General features: G+C 50.8%; 1 protein-coding gene across 1 annotated transcript; it reads right to left on the bottom strand.

The window, feature by feature from the left end:
- Window positions 1-3,467: 3,467 nt before the first annotated feature.
- Haao (3-hydroxyanthranilate 3,4-dioxygenase) lies at window positions 3,468-19,218 on the bottom strand. The gene is made up of 10 exons (XM_021185745.2): window positions 18,961-19,218; window positions 15,324-15,402; window positions 10,846-10,929; window positions 10,517-10,623; window positions 7,530-7,619; window positions 7,246-7,289; window positions 6,837-6,982; window positions 4,449-4,517; window positions 3,944-4,026; window positions 3,468-3,838 (listed from the first exon to the last, which is right to left on the bottom strand). Exons 1-10 carry the CDS (start codon window positions 19,038-19,040, stop codon window positions 3,760-3,762), a joined length of 861 nt encoding a protein of 286 aa, XP_021041404.1. The 5' UTR covers window positions 19,041-19,218; the 3' UTR covers window positions 3,468-3,759.
- Between the last annotated feature and the right edge of the window lie 4,446 nt (window positions 19,219-23,664).

Below are 23,664 nucleotides of genomic sequence, written 5' to 3'. Positions count from 1 at the left end.
AGTGGAAATCCAGAGCCTTACTTGGGCAAAGAGACTGCCTTCCCTAACATTCTTCTTTCCTTGCAAATACCTGAGTCTTCTATTTAAAACTTCCTTCTGAGCCTTTTTTCTGGATCTTTCCTTGTATGTGCCCCCTATCCACCCGCAGGGACTTTTAAGAGGCGGATCATGGTCCACTTTGCTCTCTTACTAAGAATCTCGCCCATTACCATTACCCCTGCCTTCCTGTTCCAGCTTGAGGACACTCCCGTGTCTTGTTTCCCTGGAGACTTTCCACACCAGGCACCGAGGCTTGACCCCCTGCCCTGTAAACCTGATTGTCCCCCAGAATGGTCCTGAGCCACTGCCTACCTACCGCCAGCCATTATCCCTGCTTAGCCCACCGGTGCCTGCGACCTCCGTGCTCGTTGCTATGGTCTGTGCCCAGGCCTTGGCCAGGAATCCCAGCCTAAGGTCAAGGAGAGCTCTCCGCCTTCACCTCTGTGTGGCCTGTGTGTGTGTGTGTGTGTGGTAGGGTGCTCAGGAGATGCTTGGTCAGCATTAGTGACTCCTGGGCCCTCGCTTACCACTTACCAGTTCCACTCACCCCCTCACACGGAAAGCAATGGATGACGCTACATCAAACCCTGGATAGGAACAGCTTACACTGGGAGAAAGAAAGAGAAGCTACAGACTTGACTGCTGGTCTGCATTTGCATCGTGTGGACCAGAGCCCCAACATCTCCACTTTACCTCACACCCCTCACCACTGCTCTCCTCATTGTACAAAGGGAGTGTTCTCCCTTCTTCCTCTCCCCTCTCACGTGCCCCCTTCCAGTTCCCCGTATGTACGTCCCTCCTCCATCCTCTGATGTTCCATCTTCTCTCCTGTAGCTGGCAAGGGTCAAGAGTCATGGTTTCCATTCCTTAAATGGAAGAGCAAGTCCAAAGAAAGGTACACTGAGCCAGACCAAGGGAGCCCTCCTTTCCCTGGGGAGTGTAGTGGCAGCCTAACGTCCAGCCTCAGGGGGGTAGGGGTCCTTTAGAGAAGTCAGGCCTGGGGAAATTGGGGCAGGTAGCAGTGGGACTGGCAAGCTCAGTGGAGACAGAGAGTATAGCCAGAACCACAGAGAAGTTCCAGGGCTGGTTAGGAGCTGGATAAGGACAGCTCATGCCTGTCCAAGGTAGGCAAAAAATGGCTGTGCAGCCGTGAAGGCCATCCAGACATTTCCCTCATGTTAGTTTGAATTGGAGCAGCCAGCTAATTGTAGATGTGTTGACAGAAAGGTCTCCAGAAGAAGGGGATGGAGATGGTGACATGTGGTCCCCTGCAGCACCAGGGCTGCTCTAATCCTGTAGAGCACACAGCTGGGTAGACTCCTGGAAGACAGGCACTCTGGGTAGCCAGCAGTGACAGTTTCTCGGGCGTGAATCCCCAGCGGTGTCAGCAATTCCGTAATGGGAGAGGCAGCTGACTTGGAAGCGTTCGATCTGACTGAGGCTGGCTGGCCTGGGCCTGGCCTCCTGCTCCCTGGTAGGAAGGGTCCAGAGAGTATCTCTACCAGGATGGAAAAGCCACAGTGAAAGCCAAGGGAGGGGGCAGGTGCAGGAGAAGGCAGTGCAGACAGAAAGGCAGCCAAGGACAGACAGGGGTGACCTGGAGGCTGGGCAGGGGGCCCACAGCCCTTCCTGCCATCTGGCTTTTCTCTGAGATCACTGGTGAGTTTTCAGAAAGTGGGAAGTGGATAGGAACACCATGCACACTGGTTTCAAAATACATGCATCCATTGTCTCTTGTCTGGCCTCTATCCTGCCTGCCTTTCCCTGTTTTCCACCCCACTATGTCTCTCTCCTGGGCCTCTGCCTGGCTCCGACCCTGAGACCTGTGTGATTCAAACATGTCTAACATGGATTGACCCCCACCCCAGGGGACTATGGAGAGGAAATTCGATCCCATGTGAAAGACCCAGAGCCCCGGAGAGCGGAGACCCCCACCGAGGCCCCCTGATCATCAGCGTCACAGTAGCAGTAACACCCATTTAGGGGAAACTATTTCCTTCTGGTCAACAAAATGAACTCTCTGGCTTGGGGGAGACCTAGCATTCTAGCTGGGAAGGGCAATCAATTCCTTGGCTAACGTGGCTAGGGAGGTAGATGTTCGTTAAGCCATGTTAAGGGGATTGGAGGAACATGTTCTCCTTTGATGACGCAGTGCCATTTCCTTCCCAGAATTCCCATCCGTGGTGCGGTTACCTGTGGAGTTGCAGCCCCAAAAAATTACTCTGTTAAGTCTTTTCTTCAGGGAAGCATGGCTCTCCCTTCCTCTTGATACCACTGTTCTAATCAACCTTCTCAGAAGCCCAGGCTTCCTCACTTGTCTCTGAAGCACGTCCCGTTTTCCCCTTTTGCCATTCAACCACATGTCTGGCCTAACTCAAATGGCAACTGCTGAGATTTACAGCTTTCTCGCTACGGGGGGCGGGGGGGCATATTTTAAATGCTAAGAAAATTGTCCTCTTTAAAATCAGGTGTTGTTGTCACCTTTGTGGAGAGCATTGAAGCCTGGTTGTCCTTTCCTGACAGATGGAGCCATTCCTTCTGTGTTCTGACACACACACACACCCCCAGCATCTCTAGACATGGCATGTTCTCTTCCCAGATCTGGGACAGAGAAACACACTGGTGCCACCAAGCACGGACCAGGCCACCCTGGACAGTGGACATTTGAAGGCACCAGTGTGGTCCTTCTTTGCTTATAGAAAAGCTTTGGGATAGGAGGGTGCTGATGTCATATCCTTCAAGGCCAGAAAGCCCCCTCAGCCAAGTCAGGTCCCCTTTGACCTTCTGTGGAGTGTGTCAGAGCAGTGAGCCACCAGGCTAGGGCAGGGAGACAGGGGCTCTAGAGACAGACCTTTTCTTGAAGCTCTGCCTCTAAGCCTAGGCTTGTTCTGTGTAGATGCAGGCTCAGTATTGTCAGCTTCTCATTGAAGTCCCTCCCTGAGCCCAGGCTGGCCAGGAAGGCCTGCTCTGTGGAGATGCAGGCTTAGTGCTACAGGCCTCTTGCTGAAGTCCCGCCCTGAGCCACAGATATCCCACTTGCCCTTCCTCCACTTGTAGAAGCTATGACAGTGGTTACCTCTGGGAGCGGGGAAGTCTGTGTTTGAGGTATTTCTGTTTTCCACGATTAGCATAACATGACTTCTGTGGTTGAGAAAGAAACTCAACAGAGTGGGGGTTGTTGTTATTTTTAAGTATGTTAACAACTAAATGAATGAACAGGGGACAGAGGGAAGAGACAAAGAAGCACGAGGCTTTACAAGCAGGATGCGGAGCGGGTGTGGATCAGGGTCGCACGCACAGGGAGAACCACCTATCCACAAGAGGTGATGACACACATTAACAGGCCTTCTAACTCCCTGTGGCCACTGTTGTCCCCAAGTAACACATGACAGGGGAACACAGGTCTGCCACCTAAAACTCTCAAGCACTCATTCTGCAGGATGCCTTTATTGAGAGATTTCTTAGTGTCAGGCTGCTGGCTGCATGGGGACAGTGCAGGGCTATGGCTGTTAGAAGAGAGGGGACTGCTGATTTCCTAGGAGTCTGGCATCCTGGGCTGAGCTAGGCAGGAGGGTGGATGCCAGTGACAACCCTCAACCACTCAAGGGGCCTGCTGATGTCCATGGAGATGCAATGAGGCTGAAAGAGCTGTCTGGAAATGGGCGGCTGCCAGGTCATCACTCAGGCACCCTGTGGCTGCTTGGGGAGCACACAGGAGGGTCACCCCAGTGGCTTCTTACGGGCAGGGTCTTGCGTCACAGACAAGGCCACAGAGCCTTGTGCTCGCTCCCACACATACCTGTGGGGACACAGGTACATAAGAGTCAGGCAAGGCCAGAGCCCAAGGGTTCCAGGGAAAGGGGCATCATTCTCACGGCTTCAGAAAGTCCTGGCATATACTCACGAGGTTCCAGCAGGCACCAGCAGGCTGTCATCTGGGGCCAGGGCTATACACTGCCCTCCCATTGTCACCTTAGAGGAGCCCTCCTGTGAGAGAACAGCAGAACCAAGTGAAGGCTGATGAGGCTGAGCTCGAGGCCAGCCTGAGTGAATTAGCAAAACCCTGCATTGAAATAAGAAAAGTGTGTGTGTGTGTGTGTGTGTGTGTGTGTGTGTGTGTTTGTGTGTGTACATACATGAGTACATGCATGGTGGGTGGGGGGAGCAGGGAAGCAGGGGGTGTTCAATGGTAGAGCTCTTATAAGGAGGCCGTAAGTTCCATCCCCAACACCACAGAACCACAGAAGAGGCTGGGGGCACGTCAGGCCTCAACTCTCGCTTTTCATGTCCCGAGTCTGCCTCGCAAGAAGGCCCTGAGAGTAACTCTCACTATGGGAGCCTGAGGCCCAGGGACAACCAACCCCCCATGGACAGGAAATGGTGCCACCCAAACCTGGGATCCCACTTGCCTGTTGCCACAGCCACACATCCACATCCTGCCTTGGGCCTTTGCTGCTACCTTGTCCATGAGCAATGACCTGGGGAAGACAAAGCAGAGCGTTTTGGGATTCTGCTCCATTTGGGAAATGGTCACAACCCTGGCCCTTAACCATTATGACCTTCAAGGGACAAGATGTGCCCACTTCCACAGCCTCCTCCCCATGTGACAAGCCTACATGTCAGGGATCAGAAAGGGATCACACACACACACTCACACCCTCATGGGTGTCACCAGCTCACACTCAGACACACCCAACCCGGACCCCCAGATTTCCACTGCCCTTCCTGTGAAGTGTTCAATGTCTGACTTGAGAAGAAAGTGAGGCTGGGGCTTGTTGGTCTTATGATTAGCGAGGGCCTGTGCTCCTGCAGGCTGTAAGGAGAGGTTAATGGGAATTGGCAAAGGAGAACTAGAGCAGGTAGACACAGAGTAGGAAGAAGCCATTAGCTATGGCTGTGGTGGGTGGAAAGGGCTTCAGGTTTTGAGGTTCATTGTCACAGCCCTACACAAGCTTTGGGCGTCCCTAGTACTGGAAGAGCAGTCTAAGCCTGTGTTCTGCCAGCCTCCTGCCCTGGAGTGACCACTGTTTATCTTTTAAGTCTTCCTCCTCCTCTTCCTTGCCCTCTTCCCTCTTCTTATTCTCCTCTTCCTCCTCCTCCTCCTCTTCTTCCTCCTCCTCCTCTTCCTCCTCCTCTCCCTTCTCCTCCTTCCTTTTCATCTTCTTTTTCATCATCATGATTATCTTCATCATTACCATCATCATTATGTGTGAATGTATGATGTGTGTACATGTGGTCATACATGCATGACTTGTGCAGTTCTCTTCCCACTTTTTTGTGGGTCTCAATGATCTAACCTGGATTGCCAGGCTTACACAGTAAGCCCCTGTAATAGTTTGTCTATGCTTGGCCCAGGGAGTGGCACCATTAAGATGTGTGGTCTTGTTGGAGTAGGTGCATCACTATGGGTGTAGGCTTAAGACCCTCATCCTAGCTGCCTGAAAGCCAGTATTCTGCTAGCAGCCTAGAACTCTCAGCTCTGCCTGCACCATGCCTGGATGTTGCCATGTTTCTGCCTTGATGATAATGGACTGAAGCTCTGAACCTGTAAGCCAGCCCCAAGTAAATGTCCTTTATAAGACTTGCATTGGCCGTGGTGTCTGCTCACAGCAATAAAACCCTAAGATAGCACCTTGACCCAATGAGCCATCTCGCTGACTCCTGGTGACAGGCTGTGCCATTGGAAACCCATCACACATGTGAATAGTAGCATCCTTGTAGGTGTTCTCTGGCTCAACATCACAATGAAAGGCTGATGGCTCTGAAATTCACTCTAGACTTCTCCCTCAACACGTGGGCGAAGCCCCGATGATGTCTCTAGGACATGCCCCCTCCCTTAGTCTAGCGCAGCAGAGTTCTGGGAGCAGCTAGCCATCCAGCCTCCTTGCTAGCCTTCCCACCTAGCTCTGGCCAGCCTCGGCTGCTTGCAGGGCTAGGCTGTTTCAGCTCTTCTGACCTTTATGTTTCTTCCTCCTTCCAACCACTCCCTCCACCTCCCTCCTGCAAACCCTTACACTAGCTTTACAATTCTACCCAGGGCCGGAGAGATGGCTAAGTGGTGAAGATCACAGAGACCCCAGACTCAGTTTCCAGGACATTCCTAAGCATCTGTGACCCCAGTTCCAGAGGGTCTAACGCCCTCTTCTGGCCTCCACGGGCACCAGGCAAGCACATGATGTATGCATATGCAGGCCAACACCGATAAACACAAAATAAAATAAACAAATCTAAATTTTTAATTAAATATTCTAGGTGCACATCACCTCCTCCAGTTACTCTCCTATGACTTTCTGTTTTTGTCTAGTAAATGAGCTGTCACATGACTGGCAGTCGTGGGTTAATTTGTCCATAGCAACTGTCTTGTTCTTACCAAAGCCTAGAGCAGCAGGAATTCTAGACGAAAGGCCAGCTTGTAAGCTCTCTACACATTGCTACCCAGCCTCTGCCAAGTAGCTCTCTCTTTAGCTTCCAAGTTCCCACGTGGCAAAAGCCCAGGGGAGGTAAGCGATTCCCAGGAAGGTGACAGTGGACAAAGAACCTCCCACTCTGTACACAAAGTATCCTTGGGACCATGAAGGCACCCAGAGAATTTCAGTCACAGCAACACTGTTAATCTCGGAGATAGAGAGGGAACAGGAGGGCCGTTCACATGCCTCTGAAGTTTCTGTGTGTGTGTGTGTGTGTGTGTGTGTGTGTGTGTGTGAGAGAGAGAGAGAGAGAGAGAGAGAGAGAGAGAGAGAGATTCCCATTTCTCAGATGCTGGCTGGCTGGCTGTTGAATGCCCTAAGCTGTATTACCTGGGTCTCATAGCTGTCCCCAAAAAGGCTTAGGGATGTGCCTGCCTGAAGCTCCCTGGAGTGGCCATCCAGCCAGGCCTTCAGTGACATGGGCTTCATGATGGACCGTGTATTCAGCGGGAATGGCAGCTCCTTGAGCAGCTGGTCTGCACCAGTGACACAGTGATGAAGAGTGACCTTCAGGCTCAGGCCACCCAGCCCCAGTATAGCCGAGTCCCAGAAGCCTTAACTCAAGGCCAGTTCGGGATTTGGGTGCAGCCTAATGACTTGGCAGTCATACAGGTTGCTACTTGGTGTTGTCTGCTCAGTACTTTAATTACTAGGCAGAGGATTCAGGAAGAGGCTCATGGGACCAAGTCAAGACCCATCCCACTAGAGAGAAAGGAGGGAGAAAAGCGAGGGGGCTCACCAGGGTTGGGCTTTCCTGTTCGGTACTGCTCAGAGTGGAAGAACCTGCAGGGACCAGGAGAGAGGACAGAAGGACAGCATTTCTGTTAAGATGCTGGTGAGGTGTATACTACACGCAGGAGCCAGCACACATTCATAGCCTCTCACAGGATTTCATCATGCTTCCCCTCCCGACCTTGCAGAGTGGCTTGTCCCATCCTGGAGGTGGGAGATTCTTTTAAACTCCCACACCTGATGGCTCCAGGCCATGGGGCATTGAGGGAGGGGCCCATAATGGGAACTTACTCTTGGATGATAGGCGCTAACTGCGTGCCAAGGTCCTTACAGTGGAACCATTTCTCGAAGAGGACATCCTCAGTGTCCCCCACGTAATACCTGTGAAAACAGAGGACAAGGGAGTCCACTCTCCATCTTTGGGCAGCTTTGGGGCAGCCTGGTCCAGGCTGGGCTCTGCTTGAAGGCCTCCGGCTGAGTCCAGGCACTGCATAGCTAAGCCGTGTTTGTTACTTTCTGTTGGCACAGCCTAGGATCACACTTAATGCCGGGTGTGTGCAAACCAGGTAGAACTCAGGCTCAGAAACAGAATGACGCAGCAGGGGTTACACAGCCTATTTATGTGGTGGAGCAAGCTTCACTCAAGACAGAAGCTGGGAGAGCACTGGAAAGCATTCAATCCAAGTGGATTTGTTTTCAGCAAAAAGAAGTTGAAGCTCAGCCTGAATCTTGGACGGGCAGCCGGAAGGGCTACTGTCTGTTCTTTGGGCTCTGGGTCACTGTAACAGAACCGTCAGCAGCCAGTGCAGCACACACCCTCAATCCCTTATCCCCACCCCCACCCCACCTCCCACTCCCTGACCCCCTTCACCTCCCACCCCCATGAGGGACTCTTCTGTTTTGGAGGCGGGAGGTCACATCTGCTGCTTAGAACTTGAGTACATCTCTGGCTTTCTCTGGCACACACAGCCTTCAGTCACCCTTGCCACCCATGTCCCCATGGGCAGAGCACCTGGATAGGCAGAGCTGTGCTGCACCTCTGACCCTTACACAACTGGAGGCACCTCTGACCCTTACACAACTGGAAGCACCTCTGACCCTTACGCAAGGCAGGTGCTGGGAGCAACTGTCACCAGAAGGCCTAATCCCTGCATCAGTTTCAGATCAGCCCACTTCTTTCTGCTCTCCTGACTCTCACCAGAAAGGCAGGGGCAGTTCTCTGGAGACAGAGGCTGCAGCCAAATCATGCAGCCATTCGGCTTCTAACCTGAGGCGGAGCTGGCTACCAGAAAGCTTCATTATATGGGGCTGCTGTGCCCTCAGGAATGGTCTTCGGGGTGGCATTTTAATGCCGAGTTCCTGCCTTTTATTAAAGGTCAAAAGCAGCCAGATGAATCCGTTATTGAATTTGCTGTAAAATGTTACTGAGGGCACCAATAACTCACTAGAGTCTCCTCCAAAAAGCACCTCAGAGAGACTCCTATGAGAAGTTAAGTCCCACTATCTGCCTATTCAACAGGCCATTACCATGGACTGGGGCAGCCGTCAGCATCACACACACACAGAGATGGGATTTTTAACAGTATGAGAAATACTTGTGAATTTTCCAGTGGGCACGTGACTTCAGTTATGTAAACTGGGTAAATTGTAGCGTCTAGAGTACCTGACAGTTATGTTTTTCTTACATGGGGAGGGGGTGTGCGTGCCATCATCTGGGTTGTGGAGATCAGAAGGTAATTTTCAAGTTTATGCCTTCCACCTTGTGGATCCCCAGGTTCAAACTCAGGCCCTCAGGCTTGGCAGCCGCCTTTCCACTGAGAGGTCTCATTGGCTCCAGCATTATTTTTTTTTTAAACTAAAGACAGCAAAACTTAAACCCATGCATGTAACAAGACTGGAGGGTTGAGACGGGGAGGTATGAACGAAAAAGGCCACGTCTTCATGTCTAACTGGAGCCTGACAAAGGACTTTTGTTTCTGCGTTTTAATTATGTGTTTGCTTGGGAGGCACAGGAGGAATAAAATTAAATTCACAAACCATAAAATCCTCCCTTAAGTGGCAGGTAATTTTAATTTAGTTCACTTCGGATTCTCATGTTTCCAGACTTTGAGAGGGAATGTGTATGATTTTGACTCATTAAAAAAAAAAAAAAAAGAGTGTTTAAATATGCCCAGTATCACAGAAGGTGTTGGGCAAAGAATTTTGATTCTGGTAATTTATTGAGAAATTTAACGTTTTCTTTGAAAACTCAAAGCATACTTGAAGAAAAATCTTTGGTTTGGGGGCTTCGAGGACTTCCTCCTTTCAGAGCTTAATAGTCTAGTTCAGTGGTTCTCAGCCTTCCTAATGCTCTGAGCCTTTAACACAGTTCCTCATGCTGTGGTGACGACCCCCCCCCCCCAGCCATAAAATTATATTGTTGCTACTTCATGACCGGAATTTTGCTACTGTTATGAATTGTAGGGTAAATGTTTTCCTATGGTCCTAGGCGACCCTTGGGAAAGGGTGAGAAGTGCTGATCTAGAGACTGATAGGGATGGGGAGCCCTCCAGGGCTGGTCCTTCCCCCTTGCTGGTCCAGCATCCGCTGGCTCTGCACGTCTCTGTAATGCCTCATCTAGCGAGTTTCTTTACCTGGGCCTCGGTTCTGCTCCGGTAACTGACAGAGCACAGCTCTAGCATGTGCAATGCGCTGGGTCCAGTCCCCAGAGTTTCAAAAAGAGCAGATAGTAAGTTCACCCAGCCCTAGCCAGCGTCTCGGGGGAGAAGAGGGTGACAAACACACACAGCAACTCCTAAGCTGGCGCTTGGAACACAGATGTTGCTGGCCAGATGTCCATGCTTGTTATGATCTGGTGTAGAGACACAAGTACATAGGCCAAGGGCAATTGCTGTAGGCCCAGGCTGCTAGCAGCGGCAGTATTTGCCCATACCAGGACATGTGGCTTTTGGGTTCCTCTAGTCTCCCTGTCTGTAGTCGCCCCTCCCCGCCACAAGGGTCCTAGCAGACCTGCAGAATGCACAAAGGCAAGCTTCAGCTTCTTCATGTGCACTACAGCTTCTTCATGTGCACCCTCCCCTCCTCATCCAAGCCACTCTCCCCTCTCTGGTCAGTCAGCAAACCCAGGGTCTCCATTGCCTCCTGTTGCCAAGTCCTCTAGTCTCTTAGCGGCCAGGAAGTACTTTCTTGAGTCTATCATCGATCCTTCGAGCTATACTTTTGAATGATGCCCTCTGTTGTTAGCTCTTTGATGGCCCAAGCCCCCACAGAGCAATTACCTCAGCCCATCCAGCTCGCTCTCCAGCCGCCTTCTCTCAATTACCAGCCCCATGGTGTTGGCAAACCTCTGCGGGGAGTGGGGCACCCTGGCAGGCAGGAGGAATATCTGCAGGGGTGGAGAACAGGAGACCAGCAAGGCTACAATCCCTCAAGGTGACACGTCCACCCTGGAGCCTACACTCTGCCAGCCTCTATCCTAAGACTATAGGAAAACAGAGGGAATGTTGAGCTGTGCTCAGGAGGGGGGAGCCCTGAGGATGGGCAGGGAAAACGACCAGGGGTGGGTTTCTGCTTGGCCACCCTCTGCTTTCTTTGGGGTCAGCCTCACCTCTCCCTGCCGTATAGGCACGTCCCGGTGTTGCCCCTGCTCCAGGACTCGTAGCATCATGTCTCCCTCCAGCTGGTAAAACACCTGTGGGAAAAGCAAGGACCTGAGACCTCCCTGCTCTGCCTCTTAGAGCCTTAACTTCTACCCAGGACCTGAACTTTGACTGGAAAACCGGAAAAGCTTCCTGAAGGCCTCGGGGCTTATGAATAGCCCCAGCACCCCTGCTCTGAAGCCCTTGGACCCCCTGGCCCAGGCCACAGACAAGAAAGTAGGAGACGTACAGGGGTCTCTATGCAAATCTGGAACAAGTAGGGGATCGTCAGAGTGTAGCAGGTGCCTGGCAGGGAGGAGGGATGCTGGGTAAGAAGCTCGCCAAAGAACTCAGCAACACAGCAGTGGAGATATTCCTTAACTCAGGCTGGCCTTTTTCACACACGTCAGGAATCTTACAAGCCCAGCATCAGCATCGTTGGCATTGTTAGCCCGATTCTGAGAAGAAAAGGACTCTGAGGCTCAGAGCAGCTCGTCTAAGCTGGTGAGTCTTGGAGCTGCAGTTGGGATCCTAGCCTGGGGAGCTCTGGGGCCCTGCGCATCCCTCCAGCTACTGAGGTGCTCTGGCACTGGGCTGTGGCAGTTGACAGCCTAGGTGGATGGACTTAGTGACTGGGCTCTTTCTAGGGGGGCTTCTACTAAATATTCTATTCTTTCCTAAAATCCTAACCAGTACCTTATGAGCTGGGTATATGATTTATTTATTTATTTATGTATTTATTATTTATTCGCAGAGGATCCTAATTACAGAGTAGTCCATAGATAGCATAGGTGGCAGAGTTCATGGCTATGAGGGAAAGCTGGCTATACTTCCTATGTTTTCTACAATGAATGGTGTTTACGTTCATTATTAAAACAAGCCGTATGATTGAAGATGCAGCGTCACAGCAGGATGTTCATTATGTAGTGTGTATGAGGTTCTGAGCCTAGTCTAGAAAACACACACACACACAGACACGACACACATACAGACACACACACACAGACACAGACACAGACACAGACAGACACACACACACAGACACACACACAGACACAGAGACACACACACAGACACACACAGACACACACACAGACACAGAGACACACACACAGACACACACACAGACACACACAGACACAGACAAACACACACAGATACACACACACAGACACACAGACAAACACACACAGACACACACACACACACAGAGACACACACACAGACACAGAGACACACACAGACACAGAGACACACACACAGACACAGACACACACACACACAGACACACACAGACACAGAGACACACACACAGACACACACACACACAGACACACACACACACGCAGACACACACACACACAGACACACACACACAGACACAGACACACACACAGACAAACACACACAGACACACACGACACACACAAACACACACACACACACAGACACAGACACACACAGACACACACACACACACAGACACACACACACACACGCACATGTACTTTATATGTTATTTAATACAAACCAAGAAAACCTAGTAGATTTCTTCATAGGAAGCAATTGAGTGTGTGTGTGTGTGTGTGTCTGTGTGTCTGTGTATCTGTGTGTGTGTGATCACTCCTCAGTATAAGTCTTGAGTCCTTTCATGGTGGAATGGTAGAGGAGGGACCTCAGAGTTTCGGGGAGGGGCTGCAAATATCAACATGGGAGGAAGGGGCCAGATTCAAACCATTTCCAGGCTGACAACAAGATATTAACAGCCTCCTCACCCCCACAAAAAAATCTTAGCTGGGTGTGGTGGCACACACCTTTAATCCCAGCACATGGGAGGCAGAGGCAGGCAGATTTCTGAGTTCAGTTCAAGGCCAGCCTGGTCTACAAAGTAAGTTCCAAGACAGCCAGAGCAATACAGAAAAACCCTGTCTTGAAAAAAATAAAACAAACAAACAAACAAAAGATATTAACAGCCATTGATCAAAACTGGAAGGCAGCAGTGGGACTGCCCAGAGACTTCCTCTGTGATGAGGGGCAGGCTTGGCCTGCAGCCGCGGACATACCCCTGACAGCGGAGCAGAAGATCACCAATAACCCTAGGCAATCCGAAAGGAATTATGTTTCATGGGAAGGAAATGATGTTTGAGACCTAGGGCTAGCTGGAAGATTAAGTGTACTGTTCACACAGATATTAAATTGAGTCTGGCTTCTGTGACCTGGAAAGGACTCACAGGTAGGGGAGCCAGCAATAGGTAGGGACCCACAGCTATGAAGTACCTATTCTGTACACATTGTCTTTTCCATAGGCAGAGCTATGGTCCCATGTGCTACAAGAAAAGGCTCGGACCAAGGGCATGGGATATGGACCTGTCTAGTCATATGGCTAGCCAGAGGAACTTCTCCTTCTCAGTCAATTGCCTTCATTCTTGGCAACCACCAGAAAAAGTGGGTTTGAGTGGTGAGTTGGTTCAGGCCACCTAAAGGCTATCACAGAGGCCAGAGCTCAGCCAGATGTGAAATCCAGTGTAGTCAGTGCTAGATACACTTTAAACATCGCTCAGAGTGACTGCTCAGGCTCTGCGTCAGGACAGGCAAGGAAGAGGATACTGACACTTTGTTTTGCTCGAGGCTGCCCAGGGACACAAACCTACCTATAGCCAGACTTCTCTGAGCTACCAAGTATCCCTCCTCATCAAAGCCAGCCCAGCTCATCTCTTAGCCCCCAGCTGAATTGCAGTATGTACTGGCCCAGGACTCATGGACATGGTTTTGCTTAGGGTTATCAATGTTTTCATAACAGGCAAGGAACCTGGAGGCAGGAGCTGATGCAGAGGCCATGGACGGGTGCTGCTCACTGGCTTGCTTCCCATGGCTTGCTCAGCCTGCTTTCTTATAGAACCCAGAACCACCAGCCTAGGGATGGCACTGCCCACAGTGGACTGGGCCAGCTTTCCAGATCTTATGGAGGCACTATTTCAATTGAGGCTCCCTCCTCTCCCATAACTCTAACTCATGTCAAGCTGACATAAAAACCAGTTGGAACAGACACATATGCTCTGGAGCAGCACAGAGAGACCCTGAGATGAGCAAGGGCAGAGAAGAAGGAGCTAGGCAATGGGGGCCAGGCAGCAGGGTGGACACTGACAGCAGGCCTAACTGTTGAGTGGGGATCAGTCTGCTTACCAATCAGTAAAGGCCACTTAGGCCTCAGTCACCACAGCCACTCAGCTCTAACCTCTCTCTCTCTCTCTCTCTCTCTCTCTCTCTCTCTCTCTCTCTCTCTCTCTCTCTGTCTCTCTCTCTCTCTCTTTCTCTCTCTCTGTAGTTTAGATTTTCATATCATTTTTCCATCACAGGAAACCCATTTAGAGGGAGGTGTTCTATGGCCAGGAGAAGGTCAAGGTGTGTGGAACTGGTTGTGCTCAGCCCAGACCGTTGCTGCAGGTCTGTCGTCCTCTGCCTGCTGTTCTGTCGCCCTTAGTATTTGCTGACAGAGCAATTCTCAAGGCTTCATGGTGAGCGGTCTTAAGTTTGTGTTGGGAATGTCAGCAAGAGGGGTGGAGGCCCAAACCCTAGAACCAGGTCTTCCAGAAAATAAGGAACAATTCACAGTCGTCCTTGCCCAGCGTACATCAATCCTGATATACACAATGTCTGTGTCACTCAGGAGGGTCGGTTCTTCCTTTTCTTTTCCTCCTTTTCTCCTCCTCCTCTTTCTTCTACCTCTTCTTCCTCCTCCTTCCAGACATATTTTCATTTTGCAGCCTAGTTCTCCTTGAAGTCCTGACCCTCTTTGCCTCCCCTCCTGAGTGTAGGATTACAGATGTGCACCATCACACTAAATTTTTGATACGCGCGAGCACGTGCGTGCATGCGTGCGTGCGTGCGTGCGTGCGTGTGTGTGTGTGTGTGTGTGTGTGTGTGTGTGTATGTGCGTGTGTGTGTGTTTAGTAAGCAAGTGTAAATGTACAGAATTCAGTCTTCAGACTCTGCATCATAGAGAAGTCCTAGCAGCTGGGGGTCCGCCCAGTCCCAACTCTTTCTTCAGCACTGCCCATGCTCTACCTCCCCGGTTCCTTTCCATCCTCCATTTCTCCTCTACCTATTGTGTCCTCAGACAATTTGCTCCTTGTGTGAAGGAGAAGGAGAACCTGATTCTGCGATCAAAGGATGATGGAATCCCTCAGAGTTCGTGTCTCCTGTGAGGGTCAATCACATATTCAGGTTGAAGGAGAGATACCACCACGTAGGCATGAGGTGGGGATCCTACAGCCTCCTCAGTCAGGATCCCCAGGCACAAGGCAGGAACCCCAGTTCCAAGGCAACAATTTTCCCTTCCCATGGGAGTCCAGGCCACTCGCTGTAACCCTAGGATGCATCCAGGAAGTGTCTACTCCCCCTACCCTCCGGGTGGCAGCAGGTGACAATAGTGAGCAGCCTAGCCTACCTCCTCACCCTCTTCAATGTGATAATCCTTCCTGGTATTGGGGCCTCCAACGAACATGATTTTGAGCTGCTCCTGGTGCCTGCAGTGGAGAGGCAAGAAGAGGACCTGAGTCAACTCCTGGGAAGGATGGGGGAAGCAGGGACCTGTGGGGACAGGAAGAGGTCTGGTACGTGTATCTAAGAGCAGAAGGTCTCCCCCACCCACATTGTTCCGCACGCATTAAAGTGTCACCATGTTTGATCGTCTGCATGTCTTCAGACCAACAAAGACACAGCACAGCCAAGCATGGCTCTCGGTGACCCTGGGCCATGCTCAAGAGCTCGGGTGACTCAGCCTGCCTGCTGTGAGACTCTTCACCTCTAAGGACCATACTCAGGGGACTCAGGAGACTGTGACATCTAGGAATGAATGGGGCAAGGAGATGTGTGTCTGACAAGTGTTCAAAGCACAAAACACCTCCCAAGACTGATGCAGCTTTATTGCAATCTTGGGCATGCTGGTTGACTTTACTGGGGTTTAGTTTCCTCATCTAGCAAGGCAGCTTTAATTTATTTCATAAGGGATTTTTTTTAACCTTAAGTTTTATTTAAATAACCTCCAGTGAGAACACAGCAGATGATCAACCATTTTCTCACCCCACCCCACTCCTCATCTCACAAGGAGGTGTGCAGACTGCCTCTCCGTGGAAGCGGCCTTGGCCTCTGCCCGGCCAGCTGCTGGAGCATCTACAGTGGGGCAGCCTGGGGGAGGAGGAGTTTCTGATAGTCTCATTCACTGACACAATAAGGCAAGCATGCAGCCTCAGAAGCTGTTGTCAGAGCGTTGATGCGCACCAAGGCTGGCTCCCACACAAAGGCCTGGAAATTGTTAGCCATATCCTCATTGTTGATGTCCACCCCATACCACGTGCCTCCCCTGCCCCCGTGCATCTGGAAGAGCAGTCTGTGATTTTAACCGCCGAGTCTTCTCTCCAGACCCATCATAAGGGTTTGTTGTTGTTGTTGTTTGGTTGGTTTTTTTGGTTTTTTGTTTTTTGTTTTGTTTGTTTTGTTTTTTTCGAGACAGGGTTTCTCTGTATAGCCCTGGCTGTCCTAGAACTCACTTTGTAAACCAGGCTGGACTCGAACTCAGAAATTCGCCTGCCTCTGCCTCCCAAGTGCTGGGATTAAAGGCATGCGCTACCACACCCGGCTGATACTTTTATGTTCCTTGGGAAATTGAGAGAATGCCCCCACCAGATTGGCCTATGAGCTAGACTGATGATTTTCTTGATTGATGAGGGAGGACCTGACTCACTGTGGGTGGTGCCATCCCTAGGCTGGTGGTCCTTGGTTCTGTAAGAAAGTAGGCTGAGCAAGCCATGGAGAGCAAGCCAGCAAGCAGCACCCCTCCATGGCTCCTGCCTCCAGGTTGCTGCCCTGGCTTCTTTCAGTGAGGCTTTTATAAGCAGTAAATGTGGAGGTCAGAGGACAACTTTTAAGAGTCAATTCAGGTCTTCAGGTCTGTGATGGCAGTGCCCTGCCCATTGGTCCATCCCTCCAGCCATTCCTTTCTTTCTTTTTTTTTTTTTTTTGGTTTTTTTTTTATTAATAGACTTTACTGAGATATACTTAGAGCACATTCAGAAAGTTCTTGAGTAAGCCCATTTGAAAACTATACCCACGTATGACCTCCAGCCAGAATGCACAAGCCAGACCCTGTACCTCCTGTGCTCAGAGCCCTCCAGGAGATTCTTGCCTCTGTGGGGGCTGTGATGGTTTGAATCCCCGCACTGGTCCAAATTATTGTGTTGGAGTCCTAACCCCCAGGACCTCAGACGGTGAACTTACTCAGAAACAGGGCTATATATGTGCGGGTATAGTAAGTTATAATGGAGTGAGCTATATATGTCACATCACACAGCCATAGCGTATGAGAGTGGGTGTGAACCTGAGAGAGGATGCCTTGAGGAAACAGGAGTCCCTACGAGGAAGGGTGGATAGTCCCTGCTGCTTTATGTTTTGCTCAATGCAGAGTATGTGAGGTTTTAAGAGTGGGACTTTAGATGCGGAGACTCAGAGAGAGAAAGCATCTGTGAGGACGAAAGTGGACACTGGGTTCATGCATTGAAACCAAGGAACACCACTGATACCAGCAAAGTACCAGAGAAGCTAGGGCCAGGCATGGCACAGACTCGCCATGAAAACTGTCCTCTCAGGGACATGGGCTACTTCATACTGATTGGCGTCCCCTCTCAACAATTCTACAGGGAAGGCATTTTTTTTCAGTTTGCCTCCTGCCGTAAGCCCAGTGTCACAGAGCATCGTGGTGCACAGCAAATACCGACTGACTGAATAAAGGGAGGCCCTAGGATCATGATGGTGAACTCAAGGAGTTCTAGAGGCTAGTCGGCTGGGGGTGGGGTGGGCGTGGGGGTAAGCAGGCCTGGAGGCTGGGCAGGCAGTTGCTACTAACCAGGCTGACATGGACGGAATCAGAGAAATGCCCATGGGCTTGGAGGGAGGAAGGCTGGGAGGAGTGAAAATGAGAGACAGCAGACAGGGAAGACGTGGAGAAGAGAGACAAAATTGGTAAAGCTCCAAACGGGAAAGCAACAGTGGCGGAAGAGAGGAGGCTCGGGGGGGTGGGGTGGGGTGGGGGTGGGGGGCTGTCCTGGTTAGCTACGGGGGTATTGCGCAGTGACCAAGAGCATGCATGGACTTTGTAGTCAAACTCTTCCTGGGCTTGCTCTTGGACTCTGTCCCCCACTAGCTTTGTGACATTGGGAAAGTTACTTATTAAATCCCAGCTCATGGGGGGCTATGTGAGAAGTCAAGGAGGCGATGTGATATACTTGGCTAGTCTTCCCATTGGGGTGTAAGTGTCTGGAGCCATTTGGGTTGGGACACTGCCCACTGGAAATAACTTATAGCCACATAGACACGGGGAGTTCGGGTCTGTGGAGGTGGTGCAAGAAGCTCTGCTGTGGAACTGAGGGAGGGGAGGGGGAGGGGATGGAGGCAGTCTGTGCTGTAGGTAGAGGAGACTTGGGAGGGTCTGGTGTTTGTGTCGCGGCCTTGAGCCCTGAATTAAGAATCCCCAGGACTAGGGATGCAGCTCCGTTTGGAAAAGTGGGAGCCTAGCATTCACTGACTTCTTCCCTCAGCACCTCAGAAACAGGGTGTTGTGGCACTTGAGGAATAGAAGCAGGAAGATTGGGAACTCAAGCCCACTCATCCTAAGAATTGTTCATCTGACTCCATAGCTTCGGGGTTTGCCAAGGGTTGAGGTGCTTGATTCTAGGCCTCCAGGCCTTAAGTTCTAGTCTGGGGCATTGAACACCAGGCTCTCCCCAAGGTGCATGGGGGCAGTGGGTTGGAAAGGTGCTTTCAGCCGCGGAAGGAATGTCGTCACACCCTGCCACCTCATCTCTCACAGCCTCAGAGACACGCAAGCTGGTCTCAGAAGTCATGGCCACAAGTTTGTGGTCTCCAGAAAGAGGAACAGACTGAGGTAGTGAAAGAAGAAACAGGTCGTTTTCACCCTCCCCAGAGGAGCACCAAGTGGATGGAACGCAGGGCTAGAGGGGGAGGGGACAGCTGAGGGAAGAGGAATAAGAAAGAGGGTGGGTTGGAGTCACCGGGTGCTGGGGACTCACATAAGCTTGTTGCAAACCGGAGGCTGAAAGGAGGCCCGATTCTCTTCTACCCAAGACTTCACTCTCACACGGCGCTCCATGGCCCGCAGGCAGGACTCTTCTGCCCACAGCGTGGTGGCCAGGTAATCGGGAGGTTGGAGTGATGCGATCTGCGATCTGCACAGTCTCCTGTCGGCCACTTCTTTAATTAGGTTACCAGAGGTCAAAGAGCTGAGCAATCCCCTGCCTTCCTGAGGGGGCGGCTCTAGGGTCTGAGACTGCTTGCCCTGCCCCTGCACACAGGGCGGGCGGGCCCTCCGGAGCAGGGATCAAAGCCCAAGAACAGACCTGCCTCCTGGGACATGGCCAGCATCCTCCCAACACCTAGTTGCTCTGGACCGAAGCTGGACTCTGGTACCTACTGGGCTCATGTAAGATGCAGGACGCTGGGCTTTCAGTTTTTTGGTTTTCTTCTTCTGCCCTGCCTCTAAAGAAACATTGTGATGGGAGAATAAAGGTTTGAAAATATGAGACTTTGAGCACAAGGACAACTGAAGGCGACAGGAGCACACAGAGGCCATCACAGGAGGCAATTAACACGCTGCATCCAGTCTCCTCCAGAGCACGGAGCACGGAGCACGCAGGTCTGGCCCGGTCCTGCAGATGTGATTGGCTAGACCTAAGATACCCTGTCCTCACCTTGCTTTGCAGCTGAGGCCCAGCCCAGCTAGGCAGCCCTGGTGGCCTAGTAGTAGTGGGCAGGAATGAGGTATCCAGCACTGGTCTGAGTGAGCTCTTTACCCCTCCACTGGGAATTGAACCAGAGTCTTTAGTTTGCTAGGCAAACTCTGCCATGGAGCTTCAGTATGTCCCTGTCCCCTCACACGTCTTGTTTATATTTTGTTATTTGGTTTTTGTTTTTGAGACAAGAAATCACTTTGTGATCCAGAATGTTGGGCAGGTAGCTCAGGCTAGCCTCAAATTCTATCCTTCTATCTCAGTACTAGGATTACAGATGGATGCCACCATAAACCTACAATCCCCACCCTTGCATGTTTTAAGCCACACACATGTGAAGACCTTTACAGGTGAAGATGGTCCTAGGTGTCTGTCTTATTTAGGGTTTTATTGATGTGGAGAGACACCAAGACCTCTTATAAAGGACAAAGTTTAATTGGGGCTGGCTTACAGGTTCAGAGGTTCAGTCCATTATCATCATGGTGGGAAGCATGGCAGCATCCCAGGCAGGCATGGTGCTGGAGAAGGAGCTGAGAGGTCTACAGCTTGTTCTAAAAGAAGACAGGAACAGTCTGTCTTCTAGGCAATTAGGAGGAGGGCCTCAAAGTCCTCCCCCGACCCCACTGACACACTTCCTCCAACAAGGCCACACCTCCTAATAGTGCCACTCCCCAGGCCAAGCACATTCAAACCCACCCCAGAGCCTGCCAGACTAGAGGCTCCTCAGCCAAGGTTGCCTTGGGGCAGGAAACATAGTGAGGGAAGAGGGGAGGGCAAGGACCACCTACCCTCCAGGACTCACAATTCTCGGGAGAACTGAAAGGGAACTACAGAAATCAGTGCGAGGGAGAAGAAACGGTCTCAGGCCTTTGAGCCCAGAATACAGACTACAGAATAGAAGAAGAATTCCTAATGGCTCCCTCGTGGCTCTCATGGCCACCCTCACTTGTCTGCAGCCTGACAGAGTCTCTTCTTCTCAGAGTTAAAAGCTCTGCTGGTATAAGCCAAACTTGGACAGGCTCTCAGCAAGCATCTCACCCACCTGGTGGGGGCCTTCTTGTTTCCTCTCCACCACCCTTGCCCCTTTCTACAGCTTTATATTTCTGATTATTCATTTGGCATGTTTCAGCTAAGTATTTATTGAAGCATTTCCTTCCAGAACATTGTTTTGTACCTAAATAACTCAAACCTTCTTTATGTTTCCCATCTCCCAGTAGTCAAATGGGTGTAAACAAAACCCAGGCAATGCAGGGACCTATGACCTATGTGTCAGGCTTGTTTCAGGTGCTGTTAAATGGGGGGGGGGGGGAGGGAGGGGTTAAGAAGGTAAGGAGAAGGCAATTGAAGTCACACCAAGGGGAGGGGCTGCTTGCAAACCAGCAGATGTTCTGTCACTTCCTACAGAGGACAGAGTGGTAGCTACCCTGTATTTTAATTGATGCAATCAAACGACGTGAGGCTGTACATGGAATCTGGGGACATGAACACTCTAGATTCAAACTAAGATACATTTGTATAATCACTGTGAGAGATGCCCTCTACTTTGGACTATGTGATAAAACACTGTTCTAGGGTACCATGGGCAAGCCTCATTATTCAGATGACTTCAGTGTTAAGAAAATACAGTTTCCCTCTTACCCATGTGTTCTGCCATTGATCAGTCCCCGATTGACTGGGGCCTTCCAGATATTGATCCTTGGTCCTTCCAGACTGTACCTGTTTGTATTTAGTTGCTTTGCCTATTGCTGGAACAAAAAGGGATTAATTTTGGCTCCCAGTTTGTGGGGGAAGTCATGGCGACGGGAGTTTGAGGCAGCCCGTTGTATGGTATCAACGGGCAGGAGGCAAGCTGGATGCTGACCAGTGCTGATGTTCAGTTCCCAGTCTCCTTCTTATTCAGCCTGAAAGGCAGGCAGCTCACAGACTATCGCCACCCACAGTTAGTGTGGGCCTCCCCAGTTCAATTAACTAGCAACTCCCTCACAGATGTGTCAGGAAGCTTGTTTCCATGGTGATTGTAAATCCCATCAAGTTAATAATCAAGATCAAACATCAGGCTGCTCCCAGGTGCCACCTCTTTCCTCCGTATACAGGAGCTTATTTGTGCCATGGAATCAGAAGAAAACAGCATCTACTCAGGGCTCCGATCCCATCAAGGCCTTCCCACTGCTGGTGCGGTCCTGCTCTACCCCCCTGGATTGGGCGGGGCGTGAAGACCTTTAGATGCCTCTAAGTTTGGCTGAACATGGCTGTTGATAAAGAGCTGATCCCTTAGTCCCTCAATAGATTGAGCTAGTGTGTCAGCAGCTCAGACCTGTTGGTCTGTCTCTCTGTCGGTCTCCCTCTCTCTCTCTATATATATATACCTCCTTTCATACATTCATTAAGTATTTAAGAACAAATAGATTTCTATGAATAAAAGAAATGCTTCATGAGCTCTACTGGTGAATGGGAGTGGGGTGGGGGTGGGGATGGGGGTGGGGACACAAGCCAAGCCCATAGTCTTCTACAGTACTCTCACAGCACAGTCTAGTTCTGTAATCCTAAGTGTGGGGGGTATTTCTCCCACTAGTACACAGGCAATCAGACTACAGCAGTGCCTGGGGGGGAGGGGGAGGGACATTGTCATTCTGACCCTTCTGCATGGATATAGCATTAGACCCCACAGGATGAGAACTCAGTCCCATGAGACTGTCTCCAACTTCAGGCCAGCTGCAAAGAAGGAATTTTTGTTTTCTTTCTTTCCTTTCTTTCTTTTCAGGTGCGTTCTGTTTAGTTTTAACTTTTCTTTCCTTTTTATCTATTCTTCTCTCACACAGTAGATGGAGACCGCACTTTTCCTTCCCTCCACTCCTCCCAGTCCCCACCACCGCCTTCCCTCTTCCCCAGCTCCACTGCTCCTGTTTCCCTTCAGGAAAGGCGGGCCTCCCAGGGATATCAACTGAACACGGCTTAACAAGATGCATTAAGACCATACACAAACCCGCCTATCAAGGCTGGACAAGGCAGCCGAGGAAAAGGGTCCCAGGAGCAGGCAAAAAAACACCCAACTTTCGCTGGTACAAGTCCACAAACTCCCAAGCTAACCAGCAGAACATATGAGCAGAGGGCCCTGCACAGACTCATGCAGGCTCCATGATCACAGTTTCAGTCTCTGTGAGGCCCTACGAGCCCTGCTTAGTTGATTCTGTGGACCATCTTCTTCTGGTGTCCTTAACCCCCTCTCACCTCCAGTCAACAACTTGGGATTTCGGAGGCTGGTTCTTGGAAGATTTGTAGTTGCTGAGCGTCTCCACTGGCACGCTGCTTCCCCCTTGAGGATGAGAGGTTGAACTGCAGGCTGTGGCCAGAGGCCTGCTGTATTAAGTCTGCTTAAATGCCCCAGTGGAAGATGTCTGAATGTAGTTCAAATCACTGCCCTGATGCAAGCGAAATGGCTACGACTGCAGGTCACTGAATTGGGGGTGACTTGTCACGCTCCAGTGAACCGAGACTACAGGCCTAAGGGTTCCCATAGCCGTTTAGTGTTGTTCTGTTTTAAGTGCACTGAAACAGACCTGAGACCTGAGCACAACGGAGCATGTGAGAGGCACCATTCCGACTTCAGAGCTCAGCACGTAGGCCCCCACAGCTGCCAAAGAACTAGTCCACTGAAGATCTGGTCTGAACTGTCAGGATCTGGGGAAGTCCCTAAATGTCCTAACCTTGCCTTTTGGCTTCTATAGTCCTACTTTCACTAACTGTTCTTGCTAAGTGAAGTGTGTCACTAACTGTTCTTGCTAAGTGAAGTGTGTCAACCAGGATGTGATGTCTGTGCATAAAGGGCAAGAACAGAGCATCTTGGGCTGCATGATTTGAGTTAGTTCCCCTGCAGTCACTGGCTGGCAATCCTTCTACCGTGCTTTAAGAGTATCTGGGTTGGCTGAACCTAGGCCTCCCTGAACATACGTAGCAGATGTGCAACTTGGTTTTCATGTGGGTCCTGAA

This window comes from Mus caroli, unplaced genomic scaffold (genome assembly GCF_978045245.1).
Source record: "Mus caroli unplaced genomic scaffold, Mus_caroli_1 scaffold_18, whole genome shotgun sequence".
NCBI lineage: Eukaryota > Metazoa > Chordata > Mammalia > Rodentia > Muridae > Mus > Mus caroli.
This window is presented reverse-complemented; position numbering and strand designations above follow the sequence as displayed.

Bases quoted from the DNA above. Each gene is read 5' to 3' on its own strand.
- Haao (XM_021185745.2), bottom strand. From the start codon at position 19,040: ATGGAGCGCCGTGTGAGAGTGAAGTCTTGGGTAGAAGAGAATCGGGCC. The intron at 15,403-18,960 runs GTGAGTCCCCAG...TCTCCACTGCAG, and splicing joins CCGGTTTGCAACAAGCTTAT to GCACCAGGAGCAGCTCAAAA. The intron at 10,624-10,845 runs GTGAGGCTGACC...CCACCCCTGCAG, and splicing joins TGCCTATACGGCAGGGAGAG to ATATTCCTCCTGCCTGCCAG.